The 27008-nt window shown below is 39.6% G+C and overlaps 1 protein-coding gene and 1 pseudogene across 4 annotated transcripts in view; one reads left to right on the forward strand and one right to left on the reverse strand.

Annotated features, from left to right (window-relative positions):
- Window positions 1–27008, forward strand: part of PSD3 (pleckstrin and Sec7 domain containing 3) — a 580732-nt gene that overhangs the window by 97947 nt on the left and 455777 nt on the right. Inside the window, exon 1 of one of the 4 annotated variants that reach the window (XM_031950822.1) lies at window positions 1480–1913. The exons of 2 other annotated variants lie outside the window; for them this stretch is intronic. In XM_031950822.1, coding sequence (XP_031806682.1) covers window positions 1893–1913 — 21 coding nt within the window. In that variant the 5' untranslated portion in view covers window positions 1480–1892. Of the gene's footprint in view, window positions 1–1479; window positions 1914–1944; window positions 2122–27008 lie in introns of those variants that run through there. One more of the 4 variants, XM_031950821.1, reaches the window with a different exon arrangement.
- LOC100919912 lies at window positions 24108–25376 on the reverse strand (annotated as a pseudogene).

Genomic DNA, 27008 nt, shown 5'->3' on the forward strand with positions numbered 1-27008 from the left:
GTAGATCTTTCCTCAGTCAATGAAAGATGGATTCCTCATCTTTGACAAATGAGCCCACCAGAAAACAAATAAATAAATGAAATTATTCCCCCAGTTAAAGAAATACTATTTTTAAATGGTTTTAAATGAATAAATATATACATGTATTTATGTTATTTTTAAGTGAACATAGAGATCCTAATCGTGGTCTTTCATAACTGTGCATACAGCTTCATGCCTAGAAATCCCAAGTTTATCTGAATATCTGAATAACTAACTACCTGGCAGTGAACCTCAGTGCCAGTCTATCGTATGCATGGAGAAAGGCCAGATGTGGAGAGAAAAGGGGAGGGCGGTTCACCCACAGGAACAAAGGGCCAAAGAAAACACCGGCACATCGTGTCCGTTGGACATCCCTCCCCCAACCCAAACAAATCCTTAGACCGGTAACCTTGCACGCCGGGGTACTACCGTCAGAATGGTTGCAACATTGTCCCTGAAAGCAGCTGGAAAGGTTCCCATCCCGGTGGGTGCGTTCCTGTCTGTGTATGTGTGCACAGGACCTCCCGGCAACCCCGCGAGGACTGGGGACTCGACCCGCGCCGAGCGGACTAAGAAGGGAGTGCGCGTGGATCCGCCTTGCGCGCATTGCACTAGGCAGCTCCCAACCCAAGTGTATCTCCGTAGGGCATTGCCCCACCCCACTCTCCCGAGGTCCCACCTCCCCGGGCCCCTAGTTTGCAAACAAAGAGCGAAGGTCCAAGCCAGCTCCGGGTCTTCAAAGGGCCGTCCTTTGGGACTTTCCCAAAGTTGGGAGAAGGCGGCATCGTGTCCACCCCACAACACGCCTTCTCCTAGAAAGCTGGGGGAAATTCATTTTGAAAGGCCATCCGTAGAGGTTTTTTCTCCCCCTTTTGGAGGCGACCCGATGGAGAAATAGCAACAGGCGGGTTTCCTTTCCTGCTGCCTGGACTCCTCCGCTGGAGTCCCTTGCGTCTTTTCTAAGCAGTGAGAAGGGCCCCCAGGTCCCTGGGGTGGCAAGAGACCCCCGAGGCGCAGGAAGGCGAGCCTAGCCTTGAGCCCCTGAGAGGGGGCTTATTCTCCTCAGCCTTCTCCCCCGCCCCTGCCGCCCAGACCGGGTGGGACAAAGGTAAGGACAAGGAAGCCGGGCCCGGCTCGCTGCCCTCGGGAGCTACCAAGAGCTTGCCGGGCGCAGGGGAGAAGAGTTGGGGCGCAGGAGCTGCTCGGGCGATCCCCGGGGCGGCAGCTGCCTTGGGGGTGCGCCAGCTTCCGGACGACAGTCTGGGCAGCCCGCTGTGTCCGAGCTGCAGACTTTACCAGGCCGTCCTGCAGCCCCGTGTCCAGACCTAGCTGTCCAGGCGTCCCCCTCGGCAGCCCCAGCTCCTCCCCGGGCCGGCTCCCCACCCCTCCCTTACTCCTCTGTCCCCGCTCCCCCTTGGCTCCGCCCCTTCCCCGGGGTCCGTCAGCCTCCCGGCTTAAGTCCGGGGCTGCGAGGTGTCATGCCTCCCGCTGCTCTAGTTTTGACGTTGCGGAGGGCAGCTGCGCTAGTCCGAGGCCGCCTGGGCGGCTGCAACGGTGGGAGCGGGCTGCTGGGCTGCTCCAAGTAGTTGTGGGGCATTTATCCCCAGAGGGTTTCGTGTGTGTGCGCGCGTGTGCGTGCATGTGTACGAGAGTCTAGGAGGGCTTTTTGCCTTGGCTTGCCCTCCTTCCTCCTGGCTGTCAGTGGAGACTAACAAAGAAAGAGCCCCCAGATGGGAGAGCGGGCGAGGGGTTTGCTCTGAAGCGGTCCTTCCCTCCACCTTCTTCCAAAGCCTCCTGGAAAACGAAAGGAGGCAGCCCTGAGCCCGGGCTTGTTGGCTCCCAGCTGCAAAGCCATCAGCAGGAGATGGAAGATGGAAGAAAGAAGTGGTGGGGTAAGGCTTTCAGCAAAGAGCGGATGGTTCCTGAAGGGAGATATTCATGATTCCTAGGAATTCCTTTCTCTTCCCTCCTCTTTTCCTTCCCTTTGATCACCGGGAGACTTACTGCTCCTTCCACCTCGCGGGCTCTGTAACTAACTGTGTGGCTTTCTTTGTGCCTGCCTGTCTGTGGGTGAGCAGAGCTAAGCTCAACTTCATGATGGTAAATTCACTTATTTTAATTTTTCCCTCTCTGCTCCACCAGCTAAGGGAAACCCAAGTTACCCATCCTTGCTAGTGCTCTAATGAGCGATAATAGGATTGAAAAGGGGATGAAAGTACTGATTTGGCTCTTCCAACCCTCTTTGTATTTAGGGTCTATCAGGTTTCCCTGTCAGAAGGGGAAAACAAACTTGAGTGAATAATCCAGGAAAGGCTACTTGGCTGTAATATTTTTGGTTGCTTTTAAAGACTAGTTATTTCACGTTCTCTTTTTGTTGTTGTTGTTAATAAATTCTGAACTTAACCTAATGGAACATTTCCATATTCAAAGCAGAGGAGATAATGAAGATTGTAAATGAATCTATTACATTTAACTTCCTTTCCTCTTAAGTATATAAGTTCAGCACAAAACAAGTTGATTTAAAATAAACAGTTTTATTCTATGCTAGATTTTTTTTAAGTTCTGTAGTTAAGAGTGAATGCTCAGTTTTTACTCAATCTTCAGCCATTATTACTGGCAAACCAAAGCCTTAGGATTGGTTTAAAGAACTCTTGACACTTTGAGAACAAGTTTGGAATCTTGTTGGGGACCCTATACAGAAAAGTTTCAGGTTTCTCTTAATCTCAGAGATGTTAAGTAATGTTAAACAAGCAAGTAATTAGAATTATCATGGGTCTTTCCATTTCAATTTCTAGAGGCTAAAGCTACAGTCAGTCAGGGTGCTATTCAGTACTTTCATCAGGATGATTCTAAGAAAAGATTTAGGATGGTTTGGTTTTTTGAGGGCAAAAGAAGCTCTTACAAAATGAAGTCTTGAGTTGTGACAGAAAATAATTAATACTTTGGCACAGTTAGTCTTCCCTGGGGTTTAGGGAAACAAAGGAAAATATAGGAAAGCTAAATTGGAAATTCTTACAGACTAGATAGAAACTCTGAGGCATTCAGAAATATAAAAGAAATGGAACCAGAGATAAAAGTACCTTTTTCTTTTTGCAAAATTCACTGTTTCATCAGTCTCCTCAAACATTTATGGATAATTTCCCTTTCCTTCCACTTGTCCCTCAATCCAATTAAGTTCACCCTCTAAATCATACCTCTGAATCTCTATCTTGGTTTTGCAATTCAATACAACTGTATGAGAAGTTGGATTTTAGAAGTTATTTTTTTCCATTGAAATTCTGCAGTAATTTGTCATCCATTATTTAGTAACTAAACCTACAGGTGTAGTACTGGATAAATTTCAAAGCTGTTTAAGAAGTGACTTGGCCAAGAAAAAGTGTGAGCATTAAAATGTGTATGGGATTGTTTTGGGATCGTTTGTTTGAATTTTACTCCAGGTTAATTACATGTAGCATTTTAAAAAGGCATTTCTTTAGGGACTGGATAGGTTAGGAGGTAAATAATAAGAATCACTGGTTCAGACATAGCTGAGACTTAAGAGTTTTAGAAATAATCTGAAGGTTAGCTTATCAGATGCCCTACACCTTCCAGTCTGGTTTAAAGAAGGCTGGAGGAAGTCTGGTTTAATTCCTTCTCCTAAGGAGTCTTTAGTTTTGGGGTGATGCTGGGGCAAGGTTGAGGTATTTACAAAGGTCCTAAAATGGACCATTTCTTACCTTTCACTTTTTCACTTTAATTGATGGTACTCTTTCCTTCCTCCAATATACCCTCTAGATTTGTCCTTTGACTATGTTACTAAAGGCCCTTCAGGGATGTTCAGTTAGATGGTTCGGGCTTTTGGGAATGGAAAGTCAAATTGAAATTTACTGGGGCATTTGCCTTGGGGGAGGGGGAGGAGAGAGCAGAGAGGGCACTACTATACCAGCAAAATAAACACCTCCACAGTTGTCTTTGTACTGAGTTGAAACTTTAGTTTTTAACCCTTCTCCTAGCTGAGACATTTTAGATAAAACACAAGCTATAGAAGTAGTCTGCAAGAGACCACAATGTGCATATGTCTGTAATCTCCTTCACAAGACTACAGACATTTTGGCTCTCATATTCTTGTTCACCAAAGTTACATTCTCTTCAAGAAATCAACAGTACAAGCCCACCCCCACCTAATGTTAGTGTTGAGAAGGGGGGGAGCAGATAGTTTCATAGCAACACTGGTGTATTATTAAGGGGGTGAATGTCTAAATGATAATGAAGCAGAGTTTGGTAGGGTTTGTTTATATTATAGTAACTAAGATACTGTGAAACTGTAATAGGTGGAGTGACTTTCTTTGAGTATAAAAATATAATACTTTGAATTACCCTGATTGGGCCCAACTTAATGTATAGTGCTGCAGTTCTTAAATTTTTTGGATCAAGGCCACTTTACATGCTTAAAAATTGTTGAGAATCTCCTCCCTCTCCCCCACAAAGAATTTTTGTTTATGTAGGCTATCTGTATTGACATATACAGTATTAGACATGAAAATATCTTAGTATTATTATGAAAAGTTTTAATGTGGACCTCTTATAAGGGTTTTGGGAACCTTCAGGGGTCCATAGGCTATCTTTTGGGAACCACTAGTGTAGTAGAATAAAATTAATAAAAAAAGAAATATTATCATCCAACTATTGTTATTAATTTAAGACTGAATTCTCTTTAAGAAGATAAGTCACAAAACAAAAATTCTATGTTTATGCACTTTTTATAAAAATGAAAATAGTATTTTTATCTCTAGTTTTGGGTGCCAGCCTAAGAAGATAGGTTTTGTACCATGCCCAGAAGGTCAATAAATTGGAGCCTAATTGTTGGAGAATGGGAAGGGAATTTGAATGTTTGCACTTCAGGGATCTGGAGATGAGAGGGTGTTTTCTCCCTGGAGAGCCCTGGTTTTTGGAACTTGTGATATATTGGGAAGAACAGCAGCTGAGGTCCCTTTCTTGGTCCTCTAATAGAAGGGCCCAAATGGGTATTCATGCTCATCTTAGCAGGGACCAGGGAGAATTAGTCTTCATTTAGTACCTGGAGATTGCTGCTTATCTCTAGTCCAGTTTGAAACTCTTATTTCTTTGCCCAGGAGGCAGAAGGGTGAATATAGCTTATTTATTCTTGTTAATTGAGATGTATCCTTGGAATTAGGGACTTAAACTAAATATAAAAGTTAATCTTGTGAAGCAAAGTCTTGGTGTTTCATTAAAATCAGTGATTAAGATTGTGGTTCTTATGGAGGAAAGATCTTTAAAAATACTGTGGGGGAAAAATATATTGGAGCTTTGGAGGACTAATGTTAGCACTTTGTCATTTGAAATATTTCCCTTTACATGTGTGTGTATATGTGTGTCTTTTCCTGGAAAAGGACCAAATTTAAGTTAGAGTTCAAGAATTCAGTTGGCTAGAAATGAAATTTGGATAGCCTTGATCTTTGAGTGCTTTGGGGATACAGTAACCAGCAAGGTGATCATCTGTTCCTGAACTAAGATTTGGCTTCAAGTTCTCTGTCTTTGAATCTGAAATTTGAACGCAAATATATTATTCAAACACAAGGACCTATTTGTGTTCCCTCTTTGTGTGTGTATATATATATATATATATATATATATATATATATATATATATATAACATAAGCAAGGACTGTAGTTTGGCTCAAGGAATCAAGAACCCTTGTGACTGTCATCTAACTACAATATGGTACCTAAAAGGTTCTATATCTAGATTGCTGCATTTCCCTCTCTCCACAGCCATGTGCCATGATAATTTATATTTCTTGAGTGCATTGTACTGGTGTATCATCATGACCTGGAAGTGACTTTGGGTTCTCCAAGGCTATGCCAGTATGGAAAATATTGGCAGGTTCTACCAACCTAGAAATGTTTTGAGTAGGAACTTAGTGATAGACTCTCCTTCAGTTAAGAATCTCATCACTAGAGTTTTGAATTTCTTGGCCACAGAAATGCCTGCAAGATTGGAGTATGAATTGATGAAGTAGAAAGTACCTACACCAAGAAAATCAGACTCTTAAACCATTGAAGTTGCTTCACAACAACCTTGTTTCTATTGATATTGATTGTTATGGAGTTGTCTTGGCTTATTTACTTTACCACTGGTCTCTGATGACACTGAAGGAGAGAGGGAGGCTGCTAACTTTACCCAACTCTGTCTCACTTAATTCCAATTCACTAGCCCAACCGTACTAGACCTTAAACTGTATTATAAAGCAGTATCATGATACTGGCTAAAAAATAGAGTAGTTGATCAGTGGAATAGGTTAGCTTCACGGGACAAAATAGTGACTATAGCAGTCTTGATTACTGTAGTAAAATAGTGTTGATAAACCCAAAGATTTAAGCTTCTGGGATAAGAACTCAGTATCTGATAAAAATTGTTGGGCAAACTGGAAAATAGTATGGCAGAAACTAGGTAGTGACCACCATCTAGCATCCTGTAGCAAAATGAGGTCAAAATGGGCTCATGATTTAGACCTAAAGGGCAATATACTATAAGCAAATTAGGAGAATAAGGGATAGAGTACCTCTCAGATCTGTGGAAAAGGGAGAAATTGGCAAAGAAAACTAGAAAACATTATGAAATGCAAAATGGATAATTTTATTACATTGAATTAAAAAGGTTTTGCACAAACAAAACCAATGCAGCTAAAATTAGAAGGGAAGCAGAAAGCTGAAATAACAATTTTTAGATCCAGTGTTTCTGATAAAGGTCTCATTTCTAAGATGTAAAAAGATTGATTCAAATTTATAAGAATACAAGCCATTCTTCAATTGGTAAATGGTCAAAGGATAATGAACAATTTTCAGACAAAGAAATTAAAGCCGTCTCTAATGAAATAAAAAAAAAATTCTTTAAATGACTTCATTAAAGGAGTGCCAATCAATACTGCTCTGATATACCACTTTACACCTCTCCAATTGGCTAAGATGACAGGAAAAAATAATGATACATGTTGGAAGGAATGTGGGAAAACTGAGACACTAATTCATTGTTGGTGGATTGTGAACTGAATCAACCATTTTGGAAAGCAATCTGGAACTATGACCACAGGGCAATAAAACTATGCATACTCTTTGACCCAGCAGTATCTCTACTGGGTTTGTATCCTAAAGAGATCTTAAAGAAGGGAAAGGGATCCACATGTACAAAAATGTTTATTAATAGCTCTTTTTGTAGTATCAGGGAACTGGAAATTGAGTGGATGTCTATCAGTTAAGGAATGGCCAAATAAGTTACGATATATGAATGAAATGGAATATTAATGTTCTGTAAGCAACAATGAGCAGCACAAAAGCCTGGAGAAACTTACATCAACTGATGCTGAGTGAAGTGAATAGAACCAAGAATATTGTACACAATAACAACAAGATTCTGTGATGATCAACATGGACTTGGCTCTTTTCAATTATGAGGCAAAGCAATTTCAGTAGACTTGGGATGGAAAATGACATCCATATCTGGAGAGAGAAGTATGGAGACTGAATGTGGATCAGAGTATAGTATTTTCACTTTTGTTGTTTGTTTGCCTGTTTTTTTCTTGTGTTTTTTCTTTCTTTTTGATCTGATTTTTCTTGTACAGCAAAATGAATATGGAAATATATTTAGAAGAATTGCACATATTTAACTTATATTGGATTGTTGGCTGTCTTGGGGAGAGAGGGGGAGAAATATTTGGAAGACCATGTTTTGCAAAGGTGAATGCTCTTTGTATGTAGTTAGAAAAATAAAATACTGTTGGAAGAAAAATCCAGTTCATGTGCAAGTCAAGGCATCACCCTTGTGATGTTGGTATTCTTCTGAGAACAAAGGACAAACAACTTATAAAATTGGGGAAACTGAGGTTTGGAAATGTACCACTCTGCCATGGTCACTTAATGCTAAGAGTCGTGCAGTGATGAAACTTGGATAAGACTATGTATCAAGTTCCTGAAGTCTGAGAGGCGTGCTTCCTCTATGACAACTGCAGTCCCCATCCATGCTTCCCTTTGTCACTCTTTGCTGCTCCTTGCTCTGGACTTACCCAACAGCCTGGGCTTTTACACTTTTCGTCTAGCCCTCACCTTCCCACCCAAGTCCTGATCATCTTTTCCAGAATGAATTTACCTGGTGCTTTTCCCAGTACTGCTACTAAGCTGTTTTTGTCCTGGGTGAAAATCTTCCGAGTTATGTTCCTACATAAGTAGCATAGTACAGTGTAAAGGGCTGAAACTCTGAATAGGTGCACTGGAATCAGACAACTGAGCACTTCAGGCTAATTACCTATTGGACAATACTTCATTAGCATATGCTTGGAATAATGGCCCTTCTCACTATTCTGTGCTGGCACAATCTTTTGGTGTATACAGATAATCTTAGGTGGGATTAGGGGGTGGAGTAAGACAAGCCAGAGTCACTTTGGAGGAGAATGAGGAGAAGGGAGGTTGGTAAGTGGAGAGCTTGTGGCAGTTTCGTCCATCTCTTTTACTTCTCCCCCTAAAGACCAAGGATTTTTGCTGATCCTGATTCTGGCTGATCCTGAGGTCAGTAGGAAGCTAACCCGGACTTCACAGTACAGTGTGGAAAGAACTGTTTCTTTTGGAGTTTGGAGTCAGAGACCCTAGATTTACTCAGATATTTATTATTCCTGATGCTTACAACCTGTATGGCTTTGGACAGGTCACTTCTCTGTAATCTGTTTCCTCTTTTGTACAATGAGGGAATTACATGAGGAGCTCTCCGAGGTCCCTTCCAGTTCTAGACTTGTGATCCTTTTATTGTCCTTCATTTTCAAAGAAGTCCAATGACTTTACATGGTGATGTCTTGACTTGGATGTGAATTGGATTTAAATGAGGCAGATCTGTGCACAGTCATCAGCCTTAGTCTCTCTCCTGAGTTCAGTGATGAGACAAAATTCAGGATCCCTGCTGATGGCCTGGGATGTTGTGGATGACTGCAGCATCTTCAGCATTTGACCAAGCTCTGAGTATTCCACAATGCTTGCTTCAGCTGCTTTTGTAGCCATTGGAACAAATTGTTCTCATCTGCCCATTCTGCCAGAGATGGGAGAGTGTTCACATACTTGGGAAAATCTTGTGATTTTTAACATGAAACATCACACTTAACTAATATAAGTTATCTCACTACATCATTCTATATACTACATACATCTACAGCTAGTTGAACAGGACTAACAAAAGGAAAGACCTTCCCCCATTTTCTTCTTCCTTTACCTCCCCTGGCAGTTGATTCTGAAGTATGCTGGCCAGGATTGTTGAAAAGAGAGTTTAGGACAATAAATAGGAGGGTTGTGAATGAACTGAGAGCTTTAAAATGTACTCCATCAGCACCTGCTCCCTTCTCTCCTTGCTTTATGTTCCCAGCCCTTGACTAAGGGAATTATAAAGATGGAGTAGCTTGTTCCTTGCTCTTGCCAGTTGAGTCCAGTGGAGAAGTGAGGCCAAAATCTTTGCGTAGAAGCAGCTGTGGCTTATTCTGCGTAGTCCCCCAGAGAGACTATTAGTTAAGATTCAGTGGAACTATTTTTTTTCCCACCAAATGAATAGTTATAGTTTTTCCCATGTATTTAAACCCTTAAAGCCCTTGTTTCCACAAAAGCCATTTATAGGTACAGTGACCCTTTATGGATGTTGAATATCATGGGGTAGTGAGGATTGCAGGGTGTGGGCATAGCTATTGACTCAACATCATAGCTAGCACTCTTAGATTACCAGATTTTAGTCATTGTTTAATTATCCAGTAAAAAAAAAAAAAAGACTTGGAATGGTGGCAGAAACCTGCTAAGGATTGGGGTACTGGTAGTGTGTATGGGGTGTGTGTGTTGTGTGTGTTTGTGTGTGTGTGTGAGTGTGTATGTGAGAGAAAGCAGGTGGGTTTCTTCTTTGGTTGATTTGACTGTCTCCTCATCCTATTCCCCCAATGCCCTTGAGCAATGTTTCTCTTCTTTTTTCAATTACATGTAAAGATAGTTTCAGCATTCAATTGTATAAGAATTTGAGTTCCAGTTTTTTTTTCTCCCTTCCTCTGCCCCCTCTCCAAGATAGTAAGTAATGTGATAGACTATATATATATACAATCATTTAAAACATAGTTCCATATTAGTCATATTGAGAACAGAACAAAAGGGAAAAACCACAAGAAAAAAACAAGCAAAAAAAATTAAGGTGAAAATGGTATGCTTCAATCTACATTCAGGCTCCATAGTTCTCTCCCAGAGCAATGATTCTCAACCTTTTTAATATTAAAGAAAAAAATCAAACCTCATGGTTCTCCATGTATGATTGTAGTTATGCTATTAGCATCTATTCATTGAGAACATCTGAATGAGAAAAAGTTTCCATGAATTTAAAAATGCTTTTAAATGAATTTATGTTCTGTATCTTACAATAACATCAATGTACATTTGGGAATAAAAATATAAAAACAGGACATTTATTTGGTCTGTAAAAGAAATACTTGAAATGGAAATGGTAAGACTTGGTATATATAGGCTTGAAGACCCTATGCAAAAATTTGAGGGAAGGGTAGAAGTTCTGAGTTTATGAATTGGAAACCATTGCCCCAGTGGTTGGCTATGAATTTTGGAGCAAATGAGTTTAGTCAGGCTGTTCAGTCTGCAACGTTCTGTATTTGTCACTTAGGAATGCTGATTCTCAAACATTTTTTTGTTTTCAAACCAATTCCAGTGAGGTAGTGGTAGAAAGAAAATACTGCCCCCCCCCAGGTTAACTAAAATTAAGAATGATTTGTTCATTATGAAAGAGAGGGGAAAAGGAATAGTTGTTTTGACTGGATCCTTTATAAATTTGTATTGTGCAATCCTAACTGTCCCCTCACTGCTGCTAGGTAATCCTTTGCACCTGCCTTATTAACTCTCTCACTCTTCACAGCCAGCTCTTCCAAAACTTTTCTTCCTTTCTCAACTTCCCAGGGCTCCCCTCTGCCTACCCTCTTAGCTGAGAACCTTGTCTCATATTTTACAGAAAAACTGAAGGCATTGACCATGATCCCCTTCTTCTCCCCTTTTTCTCATCTCCCATCTGCCACTGTCTTATCCTTCACTCCCATCTCATATGATGAGGTTCCATTGCTCCTCACCAAGACTAACCTCTTGCCTTCCCATACAGTCCCATTCAATCTCATCTCCGGCTCATTGTTCTGTCATCCCCACTCTATCACCTATTTTCAGTCTCTCTCTGACTTCTGGCTGCTTTCCCATTGTCTACAAACATGTGCATGTCTCATCTCTCCCGTCCTGAAAAAACTCCCTTGATCTTTCTATCCCCACTAATGAGTGTCCTATATTTCTTTTGTCTTGTGGCTAAAACCCTTAATAAAGTCCTTTAAGGTAGGTGCATCCACTTTTGCCCCTCAAGTATTCTTCTTAACCCTTTACAATTTGGTTTCCTACATTCCACAGAATGCTTCTTTCTCCAGAGTTGCCTGTGATCTAATTGCCAAATCCAGTGGCCTTTTCTTGATTCTTATTCTCCTGGCTTTGACACAGCCTTTGATGCTGTTGGTCACTCTCTCCTCCTTGGTACTCCTTTCTCTCTAGGTTTTTGGAATCCCACTGTCCCCTGGTTTTCTTGCTATCATCTTCTAATTGTAGATGTGTGTTCTAGGACCTTCTCCCTCCTTTGGTGATCTCATTAGCTCTCATGGATTTAATTATCAGCTCTCTGCTGACAATTCTCAGATCCATCTATCCTGCCCTCACGTTTCCTGACTTCCAGTCTCAAATCTCCAACTGCCTTTAAAGTAAATCAAATTGGATGTCCAGTAGGCATTTTGAACTGAACATTTCCAAAACTAAACTCTTACCTAAATGAGTTTCCCCTACATTTTTCTATCTTCCCTATTTCTGTCAAGGTATCACCATCCTTCTAATCCCTCTCATAACGTAAGCCATGCTAGATTCCTCACTATCTCTCATGTTTAAACTGTTGTCAAAGCCTGTCAATCTCACTTTTGTAACATCTCTTGAATGTGCTTCCTCCTCTCCTCTGACACCGTAACCTTCAGAAGTCAGTGAAAACTATCATCAGTCTAATGAAGGATCTTATCACCTCAAGCAATGATCATTGTAATGGTCTGCCTCAGTCTAGCTTCCAGTTAGCCACTAACCTGATCCTCCTTAGTAAATTCCAGTGGTTCCCTACTGCCTCCAGGAGCAAATACAAAATGCACTTTTTGGCATTCAAAGCCCTTCATAATCTAGCCTCCTTCTACCTTTCTGGTCCTTACTCCCTGACACGTATTCTTTGAGCCAGTGATATTGACCTTCCTATCAGTTCTACAAACAATTCACTCCATCTCTTGGTTCCAGGCATTTCTCCAGGTTTGTTCCCCCCCAAGACTCCCAGAATCTATGACTTTTTAAGGGCTGAGGCTAGCTAGTGGTGAACTTTTCAAAGAACAAAGGAATCCTATTATATAATTGATTTAATATAGTGGGAAAGAGAATATGTTGACTCCCAGGTAAGAGATTTCAGCTATTTTCCTCACTGGAGAGAATCACAGGGATCTAATCCATCCTGTCTGGTTCCAGCTTTGGAGTTGGATCCAAGGCAACTTAATGTTTTATTTTTCTCCATAGTTGGGTTGACTCCACAGTAAAAGTTTTTTTACCACGTTTATGAGAATTTTTTTAAAAACCAGGAAGCTGCTGAAATTAATCTCAAATTTGCACAAGCTCCATTTATATTGTTTTCAGTTCTCCTCTTCCTCCTCCAAGCTTTCTCCACTGTTATTTTCTTAACCTTGCCAGTATCTTTAAGGTCGGAGATTACATATACCATATCTGCCTATAGTAAATAAATTCCATCTCCTGTAATCACCCTGATTTTCATAAAAACCTAGTAAAGAAACTTGAAGTTCTCTTAGCATCCAAAATGTAAGCTAGAAGGTCCTAGAAGCCATCTGGTCCAGCTCCTTTTACAGAGAATGACACTGAGGAAGAATGTTTTGCCCAAGATGGCATAGAAACCATTAGCAGAGCCAGGATGCCAATTAGGTTGTTGTGATGCTAACTTTGGTGCCCACCTAGTGCTGCTAGGTGGCTGTACGGTACATAGTGCATTCTGCTCGGAATCAGGAAGACCCGGGTTCAAATCCAGTCTCAGACACTGCCTAGCTGTGTGATCCTGGGCAAGTCGCTTAAACTGTTTGCCTCCATTTCCTCATTTCTAAAGATTAAAAACAGCACCTATCTTCCAGGTTGTTGTGAGGATCAAGAGAGAGAATATTTGTAAAGCGCTTTATCTCTTCCCCTTCCCACAGTGTTGTAGGAGACCTCTCCCTATGCCCACAACTGGCTTGTTTTAAGCCTCAAGGTCAGTTAGACTGGGAAAGGTAGGTCACATGGGGACTTGGGCCAGGCAGGGAGGTGCTTTGCCACAATGGGTTTTATTTGCTTAAGCAGCAAGTGATGCTTAAGGGACAATTAGGACATCCAGGAATGGTAGACTTGTGCCAGGTTTCTGGAATAGCTCACTGCAGCTCTTTGTTAGAAGCATGAAGAGGCAGACTGTGCATTTGCTAAGTTTTCCAGGGCTTACTGTGCACCATGACTTATGTAAAGGTGGCTTCAGGGGTTGCTCCCTTAGAGAAAATTAGTTTTCCTTGTGGAATCAGAGAACTTCTCTGTCACTGTTTATTCAACAAACACTTAGAGAGTAGCTTACCATAGACAAATCTGAAGGGAACGCAGCTATGTGAGCCAGATTCAGCTTTCCAGGAGTTTCCCATCTAGAGGTGAAATGAGACCCTGCTTACCTGGGATGATGACAATGAGAAGTTGCTTGATAAAGGGGGAAAGAGCTGTAAGTATATTTAAGGGAAGGAGAAAAGATAAGGTTTTTGGGGAATAGGCTTTTTCTTTACCTGAGCCAAATATATGAGTATTTTGTACCTGGAATCCGAAGACCTGCGTTTAAATGATGGCTTAGCATTACTAGTTGTGTGACTGTGAAACTCTCTGAACCTTAGGTTCTTCATCTATAAAATGGGGCTGAATTATATTCCTTATATTCCAAGGCTACTGTGAAGATCCATTGAGCTATAAGTTAAGGGCTTTGTAAGCCATAAAGTGTTAATATAAATGTGAGTTGCTGTCTTTGTGATGCTATCATGTTTCTTTCTAGTTTTAACTCTTCAGGTGGCTGAATGAAAGCCTAGGGCTGAAAACAGTCACTTTCTACTTCAAACTTTTTTCCATAGGCCTCCTGCTAGTCCTTTTTGGTGGAATCATCTCATAAATAAAAAATGTGTACTATGTTTTAGATCTTTGACATTCTCTAGTTTTTCTTTTTGACTGACCTTGGAAAATGTTAGGAGACTGTCCACATTCTCCAAACATGTAAAAGACAAATATATGTCAGAAGCCACAAAAGTGAAATGTACAGACCAAAGAGTTTTTCCCCCCTCAATAGCACATATGTAATTTTCTCCATTACAAAATCTAATATTAAATTAATAAAAGTATATAGCAACTTAGAAAAGTTAAAGAGTATTAAAAAAAAAAAAGACTTCTAGGGGAAATTTCTGACATTCAGAAGGCAACTTGGAAAACTCAGAATGCTACAAAGCTCCCCATAAATCAGATCATGTGTGAAACTAAAACAATTTGCTTTGGAGAAGAGGATCTTGGAGGGACAGGCTGTGGGTCTTTGAATATAGTATTGTTCTGTTTAATCCCAGAGAGCAGAACTGGGTAGAGAAATGGGTAGAAGATGCTGAGACCTATTCAGACTTGATATTAGGAGAAATTCCTTAGTAATTAGAGTTAAGCCCAAATGGAATAACTTTCCTAATGGAGCCTCCGGGTCTCGTCTTCTCTAGGGGATGAATCACCATTTCTCCTTTTGTTTTGTTTTTATTTTTTGTATACCCAATGTTTCGCACAGTGCCTAGAATTTAGTAGGTGCTTAATAAATGTTTATTTATTGATAAATTGTCTAGTATGTCATAAAGGGAATTCTTGTTCAGGACTGGATCAGATGATCTTTGGTGGTCCCTGCCAGCTCTGAGGTTCTGTGAACTATATTCTGCAAGCCTCCATACTCTGACAAACAAAGAGGTGATAGAAAAACTGGAACCTAAGGAAAAATCATTTGAAGATTAGCAGGCTAAGAGAAATTTAAATGTTTTAAAAACTGCTACTGGTTAAATAAAAAATGCCAAAACATTTCTGAAATGAGTATGCAAGTTATGGGAAAATAATCTGCTTATTCTCCCCTTCTCCACAAAAAAGAGTTTACTATACAACTCCTCCAAAATCCTGTTTTATAGAAAGAGGCTCAACTTCAGAGAACTTGTACAAGGTATCACAAGTGTGAAGTGGGAGAGTTGGGATTTGAACCCAAATTTGGATCTTGTTTCTAAATATGCCTTATTCTTTCAACACAGTACATTAAAATTTATATTAATGAAACAAGTTAAGGAATAACTCCTTCAATACTTATGATATGTCTGATTATCAACATGGATAGTTTTTACACCTTTGTGCATCAAAAGCACAGGAGATATTTAGCACTGAGCCTTAGGGCTTTGTATAGTATCTGGCACACAGTAGACACTTCTGAATGTTTATTGATTGACATTTAGCTTCTCTGAGCCTCAGTTTCTTCATCTATAAAATAGGGCTTGTAGTTGTAATACTTACCTGAGATTGATTTCATGAAGGAAAGAAGGAAACTAACATTTATTAATTGCCTATTATGTATAAGGCACACTGTGCTAAATGCTTTACACAGCTATCTCATTTGATTTTTACAATAACTCTGGGAAGGAAGTGCTATTTTCATTTTAAAGTTGAGGACACTCAGGCAGATGGAGGTTAAGTGACCTGACCAGGGTTACACAGCTAAGTGCCTGATTCTGGATTTGAACTCAAGTTCAGAGCTCCATCCACGGGGCCTGGGCTACCTTGCTACCTCTAGCTGAGGTCATTGACTTCCCCACCAAGCTGATGACAAGCCCCTCTGGAGTAGAGAGCTCGGTGCTGGGGTCATGCAGGGCAAGTACATAGCTCCATAGGAAAGCTGTATCAGAAGTCTTTTTAACTGGGTGGGACCTGTTACAGCTTGTGCTTGGCCTTCCCTAATCCAGCCTTAGCTTCTGAGCATGATGAGACATTACAGGAGGACTTTAGTGGAGGCAGTCATAATTAAGGTGGAATTGTTTCTTTCTAAAAAAGACTCCCCCTAAGACTTGTTCCCCTCTCCTGGATCTCTCCCCTTCTCTCCACTCTCAAAGTCGTCATCATGAGTCAGGTTTTTATCAGCTCCTGACTACCTATATTAGAAGTTCTAATTGATCTCCCTGCCTGAAGTGTCTCCCATTCCAATCTGTATCCTGCTCCACTGCCAACGTTCTGACTATATATCACATCCTGTCCCCATTTAAATGCTGTTCATTTCCTTGCCTTTCCAGTCTTATACCTTTTTCTGTCAGGTACAACTCTTTGTAACCCCATTTGAGGTTTCCTTGACAAAGATATGGGAGTTGTTTGACATTTCCTTCTCCAGCCCATTTTACGGATGAAGAAACTGAGGCAAACAGGGTTAAGTGACTTGCCCAGGTCACACAGATTAAGTGTTTGAGGACAAATTTGAACTCTGGAAGATGAGCCTTCTTGACTCCAGTCCCACTACTCTATCCACTGTATCATCTAGCTAGCTGCCTGAAGTTAAACAAAAGAAAGCAAAAATAAAAAAATAAAAAAATTACATGAAAGTTTTCGGAGATGCGTTGGCTTTCTAAAATAAAATTCACTTGCAATGTGTGTTGTGTAAGGATTAAAAGTGTAATCTGGCAGATTAGTTTTTAGTCTCCCCAATTTCTAGAGATTCACTGCAAAGTCATGTTTCATTACAAGAGTCATTACTTTGTATTTTCGGTCATATTATATTTTTGATCTAAAGAAATCAAAATCCAGTTAAATGTGTTAATCATTCCATTTTGTCTTGGACACATTCTTCTGAAGAGAGATCTTTATTTTTTAGGAAACATCCTGAGGGTGTGGGGATGAGGGCAGTTCAGAGTTAAGTATTGAATGCCAGAGAAGAGGTCCTGAGTGACAGCCCAATTTTAGTGCATCATTTTATTTAGTTGAAATGTTTCCATCATTTGACTTTTGAAATTCAGTGAGGATTAATTCCCAGTGACGACTGAAAGAGCCCTTCCTTTACTCCAGCATTCTAGAATATTACAAAAGGTGCTGGGAAGGTCTTTAGAGTTCAAATGACATGTCTAAGGCTACCCAAAAAGCTGAAGCTAGTTTTTCCTACCTTATGGAGTAATGTACTCAAGGATGGCTAAGATGGCACAGTGGATAAGAGTGATGGGATTGAAGTCAAAAAGACTCATCTTCCTGAGTTCAAATCTGTCTTCAAACACTTCCTTACCTGTGTAACCCTGCTTGCCTCAGTTTCCTCATCTGCAAAATGAGGTGGAAAAGGAAATGGTAAACCACTCTAGTATCTATGCCAAGAAAACCCTAAACAGGGTCATGAAGAGCTGGACATGACTGAAAAAAGACTGAACAACAATCCAAGGAATAAGTTGGGACAGGACTAAGAATGGTTGTTGTGGAGTCAGAAGACTTTGGTTCTTCTACTTTTTGACTGTAGACTAGTCACTTAATTTCACAGTATGGTTTTCTTGTGTCGAGTAAAGGGATTGGATTTAGATTATTTCTAAGATTCCTTTTAAATATATCCTCTAAATCTATGATGTCCTTTACTTATGACTTATTTTTTATTCTGTTTCTGATAATTACTATATGTGGGATTTTAGAAAAGTCCCCTTCAGCCTCTGGGCCTCAGTTTCCCTATATGTAAAATTCAAAGATTAAACAAGCTAATCTCTAGAATATCCTGTAACTACTACTAAGTCTCCTGACCTACCCTCCTTTAACAACTCCTTTTCTCCCTCATTTACATTATCCATTTGAGGAAATCTGCAGAGTGCTTAAATCTAGCCTCTGTAAGATCATATTGTACTAAAGGGCTTTGGTTTTAAATATAACATTATACAATATGCATAAATTACCTTATTAGCAAAATTCCAGTTTAGAAAGATTACTAATAGTAAACTGGGCTGAGTTTTGGCAGTATGCTAAGTCATTGAACCTTAATTATATGTAGAAATGTCAGTTTCTACCATAAACCTGCTTTTTCCTAAAACTCTCCTAAATAAATATGACTGGGGATAGCTACCATCTGATCTAGATCCTTCCTCTCCCCATTCTCTCCACTTTCCTATCTTTATCCTCTTCTTTTCTTATACTTTTCAGATCACCAAAGCCTAGTTATAATAGCCAGAAAATACTTTAGACTTCAGAAAGAGTGTAGTCCAATGGTTTTCCTCCAGTTAACCCTAGATATTTCCTTGTGGTCAACTAACCTTCTCTGGCTAAAATTTCTATCAGAATGTAGACCCTCCTTGCCTGGATCCTCAGATTCCAAGGTCTGAATACTTAACAATTTTTTCTATTAGCAAGTACAAGGTCACAATCATAGGTAAAGCAGATAAGATCAGTGTTCTGATAATCCCGAATTCAAAATTCACATCCTAGCCTGATTCCACACATTTCAACTACTCCTTACTCATTTTTTTTTTAAATTGTCTTTTTAAAAAAGTAATTTCAATGAGGTCAACCTAGAGAATTGGCTTTATCCACCTTTCTTCTATACATTAGGAGACAACTGTAGCATATTTAATCAAACAGTCCTCACAAACCTTATTGAGGCTTAAAAGATTAGTCTTTAAGGTACAGAAATGGGAGAGAGATTTGCTACTAAGTATTTATAGAATATTATCAGAATCTTTGAAGAAATGCATAATATATCCAATGTGCATTACTGTTAAACCTCTGGATTTTAAAGATATATATCTATGTGTGTGTGTGTATATATATGTATCCATATATATGTATTTATATGTAGCCATATTTATATTTATTCATATTTATACTTATTCACATTTATATGTATCCATATATGTGCATTTATATGTAATTTCAATCTTTTCTTTCACTTACAGTGTAATATGTCTAATTAGGGAGTCTGAACAATTTTTTCAAGTAGTATCAAATATTTTTGTTTCAGAAGTGATTTGTACAATTTTAAAAACAACTTTTCTAGGGAAGCTAGATGGTACAGTGGGATGGAGCACAAGCCCTGGATTCAGAAGGATCCGAGTTCAAATTTAGCCTCATACATTTAATTGCTTAGTGACCCTGGGCAACAGAACTCAATCATCTTTCAAAACTACTTATTTATTGGACTTTTGCTTTCCCGTTAAGTGTATACATAGCTCTTAAATAGGCTCTGCAAAGACAGAGGAGAGCATTATTTTAGGTTTTTTTATTAGGGAACTCCTTCAACTCTGTGTTGTAGCCATGTTCCTGAATATATCTAAAGCAGTGTGATACTGCTGTTAGGATATCAAGAATTGGCCTTTGAGCCCTGAATACTTCAGTCCAAGTGCTTCCTTAGCCAAATATTGGCTGTGTAATCCTGGGCAAGTTAACCTTTTAGTATTCTAAGCAACTCTCTAAGATTAGAGATTTCAGAGAAGGTGCCAGCCTGCACTGGCTAGAGACAATTTCCTCCTCTCCGAGGTCTCTGTATCAGTGAAGTCACAGGTCCAATATAGGCAGACAGATCTTTTTATTTTAATTTCACAGTTATTGGTAGATAGATCCCTTATTTATTTTATACAATGCTTATTAAGTGCTTATCCTTTGCCAGGTACTTTACTAAGTGCAAGAGTACAGATAAAAGCCAAAAGAAAAGCAGTCCAAAGATTTTTATCCCATTCAGGGAAGACAACACATAAATGTGAGATGAAAAATCCTACGGCATGAAGAGTGTGGAAGAAGGTATACAAGGGGGGATATAGGTATGGAAGTATGGAGGTAAAAGGTATGGAGAGTAAAGAAGAATGGACAGTGGATTACCTGGATACCTCCTAAAGAAAGAGATTCCAAGCAGGACTCACCAGCCAAGGCAGGTGCCCAAGGGCATCTCTTGGGTGAGAAGTTGTAAACATTTCCATAATGAGTTGAGAAGGGAGAGAAGTGAGCAGGCTCTCTGGTACTTACTCAAATGGAAACTGCCTCTCTACCAGAAATTGCTTGTGTAAGCACTCCAGCACAAAACTCAAGGAAAAAATCAAAACTCATTTTCTGCTCTCAAGTAGGTGACAGTCTGTGAGTTGAAGACCTGTAGGGAGTCTTATCATTTCCATGTTTGTCATTTTCACCTTTTTTTTTTTTTAAAGTGATACAAGGTTGAACTTCAGACCTATGATAGTAACAAATGCAGGTTTTGTTTATTCTTTTGCAAGTAGAAAGAACTGGGCTAGGAATCAAGAAGACATGAGTTCAGATTCTACCTCAGAAAGCCACAATCAGTGTGACCTTAGACAAGTGATTTTACCTCTCAGGCTCAGTTCCTTTTTCTGTAAAATGGAAATAATAATGGCACTTGCCTCACTCACAAGGTTATTGTGTGGATCAAATAAAACAACATATGTAAAACTTTGCAAACCTTAAAGCAATATATAAATGCTAGTTATTTTATGTTTTCTTATTTCTTTTTTGAAGCAATGAACTAGGTGATGGACATTTAGAGAAAGCCAAGTTTTGCAATCAAGATGTAGGTTTTTAGACATTAATCTGAAAATGTCTTTTTTAAAAAACCACAAATGAGGGTCAAAATATGATTGCTTGTTAATTATCAGATTGTCTCTATACCTTGCTATTTTCATGGATGCTTTTCCATGTATTTATACAATGCTTTTGTAAGGGATTTTATGTATGTTAATTCATTTGATCCTCACAACTATCCTGGAAGGTAGTGGCTGTCAGGATTGTTTTGATCCATTGAGGCAGCACACATTTGAGGAAGGAACACTAGACTTGGATGCAGGAATCCTAGTTCAGTCCTAGCTTTAATTCTTTCTTAGCTGTGTGACCTTGGACAAATCACTTTCTCCCTCAAAAGCTGAATTTTATTCTCTGTAAAAAAGGAGATTCTACTTGATCTGCTATGCAGGGGCTATTATGAGCAAAGTGCTTTTGTAAATCTTACTTCTTTAGAAATGTGAGTTTATTTTTCACAGTGTATAGCAACAAGTTATATCATATATCCACCAGACAGCTTTTTAATGGTAAGAGTTGGAATATTTTATGAATATTAGGTTTCCTTCATTTTATTATTTTTATTTTTGAATGTTTTATTATTGCATTTTGTTTTTATCTAATTCCCGATAACCTCCTCCCAAGAATAATTTGCCTTATTTAAAACACACACACACACACACACACACACACACACACACACACCCCATTGATAGAGTGATTTCTCTATATTTAATAAATGTGGGCAAAAATGTTAAGTTTTTTAAAAGTCCTGTTTTAAAAATTGAGGTACCAAAATTTCAACTCAGCTCTGCTTTGATCTTCATTTGACAGTGATATGGCACCTGAGATTTGTTTTTTTAATTTTCTCTCTCATCCTCCTCCTCAGTGTCTCTATTAAATACTTATAACATATACACCATCACTTACATATACCAAGGATGGTTTTTTAAATATAAAATTTAATTTAAAAAATTAACAAAAATCTATTTTCTTTTCTCCTATAATCAATGTCTTTCCTCCTCCCCCTCTCATCGACAAAGAAAAGGAAAAACTCTTGTAACAAATATGCATACTCAAGTGGAACAAATTATACCAGGAAGTAATTTAAAGCAACCTTGCTAAATCCTCTTGTGAAACAAAGAAATCTATTACAATGCGAATAATACTACACAAATTTGTCCGATTTGTAAGACTCACTCATAGATTTGGTAGAAGAAAACAGATGCAGTCACCTGTTAGCAAATGTTATTTTGGGCATCTTTGGGCCTTTTTCATAGATGACAGAAAGAAATAAATTCTGTTCTAATTAGGGACCTGGCCTATTTGATTCTATTTCTATCCACTGCTGTTTTATAACCACTCTTCATAACTTTGGCATTGTTGTGCCCTGAAGGTGACACCTTGGATTCTAGGAGGCTATACCAATGGAACCCAAGATAGGGGGAGTCCTAGAACTAGGAAGGCCAAAGTATGGACCTCAGGAAATCTGGTTTGAGGACCGATCTTTGAGCAAAGCTGCTTATACTTGGCTATTAAATAATGAAATTTTTTCAGTAACAAACTTATATAAACCCATCTCTTAAAACACAGAGTGAAAGCCCATGTGGATAGATCATAGTCCTTCCTCAGAAGAGTCAATGATTTTTGGAATTAAACTGTATTAAATTCATTCAAACTAAAATTTCAGTGATTTTCCAAAGTAAAATATTTCCTGTTTATTCAAGTTTTATTACCTCTGTCTTTTTTCCTTAGTAAAATGACTTGCCTAAAGTCAAAGGCACAGTTAAATCTCAGCACTAGGCCTGAATTCTGGGTTCTTTCAATTATACCATTTTTAGGGGTGGGAGTTCGGAAAAGAGAGATTTGATTTGTTCTCTGGATTTTCAAATCTTCTCTGTCCTGGATGATCATACCCCTGGGCCACTTAGTAAAGAAATACATGCTTATAGTTTTGTATCATACCTTCCTTTTCCATATAAACCAGTTCATTGCAAAATATTAAACTCACTCTGCAAACAATCTCCATCACAGAATTTAACTGTGTCCCGAGGTTAGAAAAAGATTATCTGTGATACATCTTTAAATGGATTTTGTTTTAGTCAACAAAATCCTAGCTATAAGAAAATCAGTTTTTGTGCCAGATTTAAGGTGAGTTTCTGCCAATTTGTGGTTTTAATTTCATTTTAGTGTTTAACTAGGAAAAAAGGCCTACTAAATGAAAGACTCTGAACTGCATAAGGAAGTTTTTAATTTGTGTGCTTTCCTAATAAGGAAACTTTACTAATGGTCACTGGACACACCCATTATTGTCTTTACCATACTCTTTATTTGATGTGTTTGTGTCATTGTAAGTGCTTTAAAATTAGACGGTAGCTTATGTTACTGGAGTCATGACTTGGCAAATACTGTAAGCCCTGTGCCCCCCTGTAGACCTGCTCTGGGGGATATGACCAAACCAAATCAGACAGAAATGATGCTATTTACTACCCATGTCACCTAGGGCTGTTCATTTACTAACATTTCATAAATATTGAGTATTCTTTCCCGAAAAACAATATAGTAAAAAAAGAAACTGGATTTGGAATCAGAGGCACTTGGCTTGAGTCCCAACTCTGATATTTGCTGTGTAAACTTAGACAACTATTTTAAGTCCCCCATACCTCAAACTGCCTCAGTTTCCAGTTATTTAAAAGACAGCTGGGCTTGATGTCCTCCGAGTTTCCTTTGGATTCTAGATTTGTGATTCTGTAAACCTAAGTTACTTTATGTTGGTTGCTTTGTGGACAGTAGTATTAGTGATGTGGTAGTGGGGTGTGTGTTTGTGTATCATATCAGTGTGTGAATGTTGTGAATGAGGGGAGCAGGGATGGACTAGATATCCTCCCAAGGCCTCCTCTAGTTCTAAGGTTGAAGATCTGAGCTTACAAAGGTTTCCCTTGCATCCAGGACCATCTCCAGTCATTCTATCTATATCTGGCCAGTGGACCCAGATGGCTCTGGAGAGGAAAGTGAGGCAGGTGACCTTGCACAGCCCTCCCTAGCTGAAATCCAATTCACTTGCATATCATGGCATCACCTCCCTGATGTCATGCTCCTCTTTGAGAACAAAGAACAGCCCACCACCTCTAGTTCTTTGTAATTAATCTTGTTCTTTGTAACATTAGCTCCTTAATCACGGAGATGGGTTGGAATGTGGGATAATTTTCTCCTTCATAGAGACAGCAGTGGAAGGCTTAGTGCTCAATCAGTGCCTACAGATTGGTTTAACCATATTTTCAGGATATTTAAATTTTTTTTTAGGACTGCAGAAGTATTATTCCTTACAACAACAAAGAAATAACTAATCCTCTAAAGTATTAAAAAAAAAAAAATAGAACATTTAGAACTATGTTGCTATGTTTCTACCTTGGTGAAATGGCTTTAATATGAGACCTGAGAGCTTTGCCTTCCAGATATGTCAATGAGAGAGGTAATATTCACCTGTAAGTCGAGACATCAACCTTGTGATATCATTGGTCCTCTTTGAGAATGAAGGAAGAACAACAATGTGTGATCACCATAATAGCTAAGATATAATACTTTAAGGTTTTCAAAGTATTTTACATGCATGACCTCATTTGTTCCCCGGAACTGTCCTATGAAATAGCTGCTATAATTATGTTTTCCAGATGAGACAACTAACTGTAAGAGCGATGGGGTGATTTGCTCATAGTGACACACCTAGAGTCTGAGGCAGGATTAGAACTCAGGTCTGATGTTTTCTGGCTCCTGCTTCTCATTGGGACCTTTCTGATTCTTAGCACAGTTTTTGCAATCAGTCTTCTCTTGCTTTTCAGTCAGTTCTTCATTAATGCTGGGCGTTATCAGGTTCTCTGAGAAAATTCGGTGCCTCTTTTCTTAATTATCAACTACTCTCTTTGTTCTCCTTAATTTTTCAAGTTTGTTGACTTTTATTGGTTTTAAAAAAAACTTTACAATGGCAATCAATGTCCTCCTGCCAAATTATCCAAATGGCGTAAACGAGATCGGAAATGGGGGCTTAAGAGGTGGAAAGCTAATACCTATGACCACTGGAATTTACGAGATAGTAAGCATACTGAGGTATGAGCACGGAGGCTTGGGTCAAAATGATGGTGGAGAGGGGAAGGTGTCCCAGGAGGGGGCGGCAGCAGAAACCTTTCCTTTAGTTGGGAGTGGGAAGCCAAGGAGGGGCGGGAGGTCCCACGTGGGAGCGCTAACTGTAAAGAGCCGTCCGGAGTAAAAGGGGCTGGCCCCGGCGCGGGGCTCACAAGAAGGCGTCGCACCAGTCTTGAAGGCAGCCGATGCAATCCCGGGACTGTTTGGCGTTAGCTCCGCACACGTCGTTGAGCCACTCCTGGAAATGGCGTTCGTTTTTTTTCAGCAGCAGGAAATGGCCTAGAACCATATAGGCCTTGTCGAAACCCCTGTCCTCGAGCTTCTTGCCTAGCACTTCTCCGATACCCGCCAGGCACCTCACCGACTTATCTCCCATGGGCTCGGCCACGAAGTCCCGGTGTTTCTGGGAGGTCGACATGGCTTTTCAGCCCTGTCCGGCTCCGGCCCCGGCCCTGGCTGCGGCGCCCGTAACGGTCACCGACGCAGCATCCGGCCTCGGCCGAAGCGGCCTGAATCCCGCACGGGCAGGCGCCGGCTTCCGCTTCCGGGTTGCCGAGGGCCTCTGTCCTCCTTTCCCACCACACTGTTTTTTTTTTCTCTTCCCGCCCTCTTTGTGCGTGAGCCTCCGAGAGCGGCCTAGCGAAGCCGGCCTGTGATGGAGAAGCGCTCCTGCCTGTTTCCCTGGACCATTTTCCTTCCTCCCAGACAAGGATACGTTTGGGACAACGAGGAAGGGCAGGGACGAAATGGGAAAATGGCTCCTTCAGTTGTTGTGATTCACAAAAACACATGCAGGGAGAGATAGAATAAGAGTAGGAAAATAGAGTAGAATGAGCATTTTATTGAGCATTTGTTGTCTGCTGAGGCGCTCTGCGGAAGAAAAAGGGGAATTAAAGGATGTAAAACTATTTGGAGGAGAAAGCTCTCATTCTCTCTCCTTGCTCCATTTTTTTCGTACCTTGTCGCTTCTGAAGCCTCTGGGGACAAGTCTCGCTCCTGTTTTTATCTGCAGAGAAATACAAATAATTGGGATAGTGTAGAATTCCCCAACCCCCTCCCCAAACCGACGCTTCTGTCTCCACGTGCAGTGTTTTCAATTATGCTTAGGAAGAAAAATGGTTCTAATAAGGTGATAGAAAATGGGGCTTGATCAGGGTTGAGAATTTTGAGCTGAGTAATTAGGCTATAACCATGTGGAACTGAATTGGCTGATTAGTCTAATTAGCTTAACTTCCGTAAGTGCCGTGATAAAACCCAAGGGTGGTGGCCTAGAAGGGCTGTCTTTCCTTGTTTATTTAAGATAGATGATGGAACAGGTTCTGCGTCTTTTTTTGTTAGTTTGTTTGTTTTGTTTTAATCAAGATTCTCTTTGGGCTTCTCATTCAGGATTTAGCATTGGACTTTCAAATCCTTGTTATGGATTGGACTAGGTAATCTCTGACATTTCTCCAACTCTGCCTCCAATTCTATCATTGTGTTCCCTGGATTAATTTTAGAATAGCTAATAAGATTTAACAGGCTACTTAATTTAGTTTTTTTTTTTTTTACTTTTTGCAATTATGTACTTAACAATGTTAACACATTGTTACCGCTTAAAGATACCTTTGCATTTTAAAAAACAAAATTGTCCCTTGTGTCAAATATTTTAAAGCCAAAAAGTCATCCATTAGCTATATTTGAAAATAGATATTTCATTCTCCATCTCACACTCATCTCTAAGAAGGCAAGTCGATTTTCTATTTGTAAGTACTTTGGAGGTGTGATTTGTCATTGAAGTAAACAATATTAAATCTTTAAAAATGTTTTTTTTTCTTTTTGATACTTTTATCCCAGCAATATTTAAAGGTCTGACCTCAAAAGATTTTTATATAGAAAAATGTTTATAGCAGCTTTTTATGTGCTAGCAAAGAATTGGAAATTGAGTAAATGTCCATCAATTGGGTAATGGCTGAACAAGTTGTGGTATGTAATTGTAATAGAATACTGTTGTGCCATAAGAAATGACAATCAGGCTGCTTTCAGAAAAACCTGGGAAGATGTATATGACCTGATGCAAAGTGAAATGAGCAAAACCAGAACATTGTACACAATATTAGCAATATTTTATGATCTGATGCAAAGTGAAATGAGCAAAACCAGAACATTGTACACAATATTA

This window comes from Sarcophilus harrisii, chromosome 2, assembly GCF_902635505.1.
Source record: "Sarcophilus harrisii chromosome 2, mSarHar1.11, whole genome shotgun sequence".
NCBI classification, from domain to species: Eukaryota; Metazoa; Chordata; class Mammalia; order Dasyuromorphia; family Dasyuridae; genus Sarcophilus; species Sarcophilus harrisii.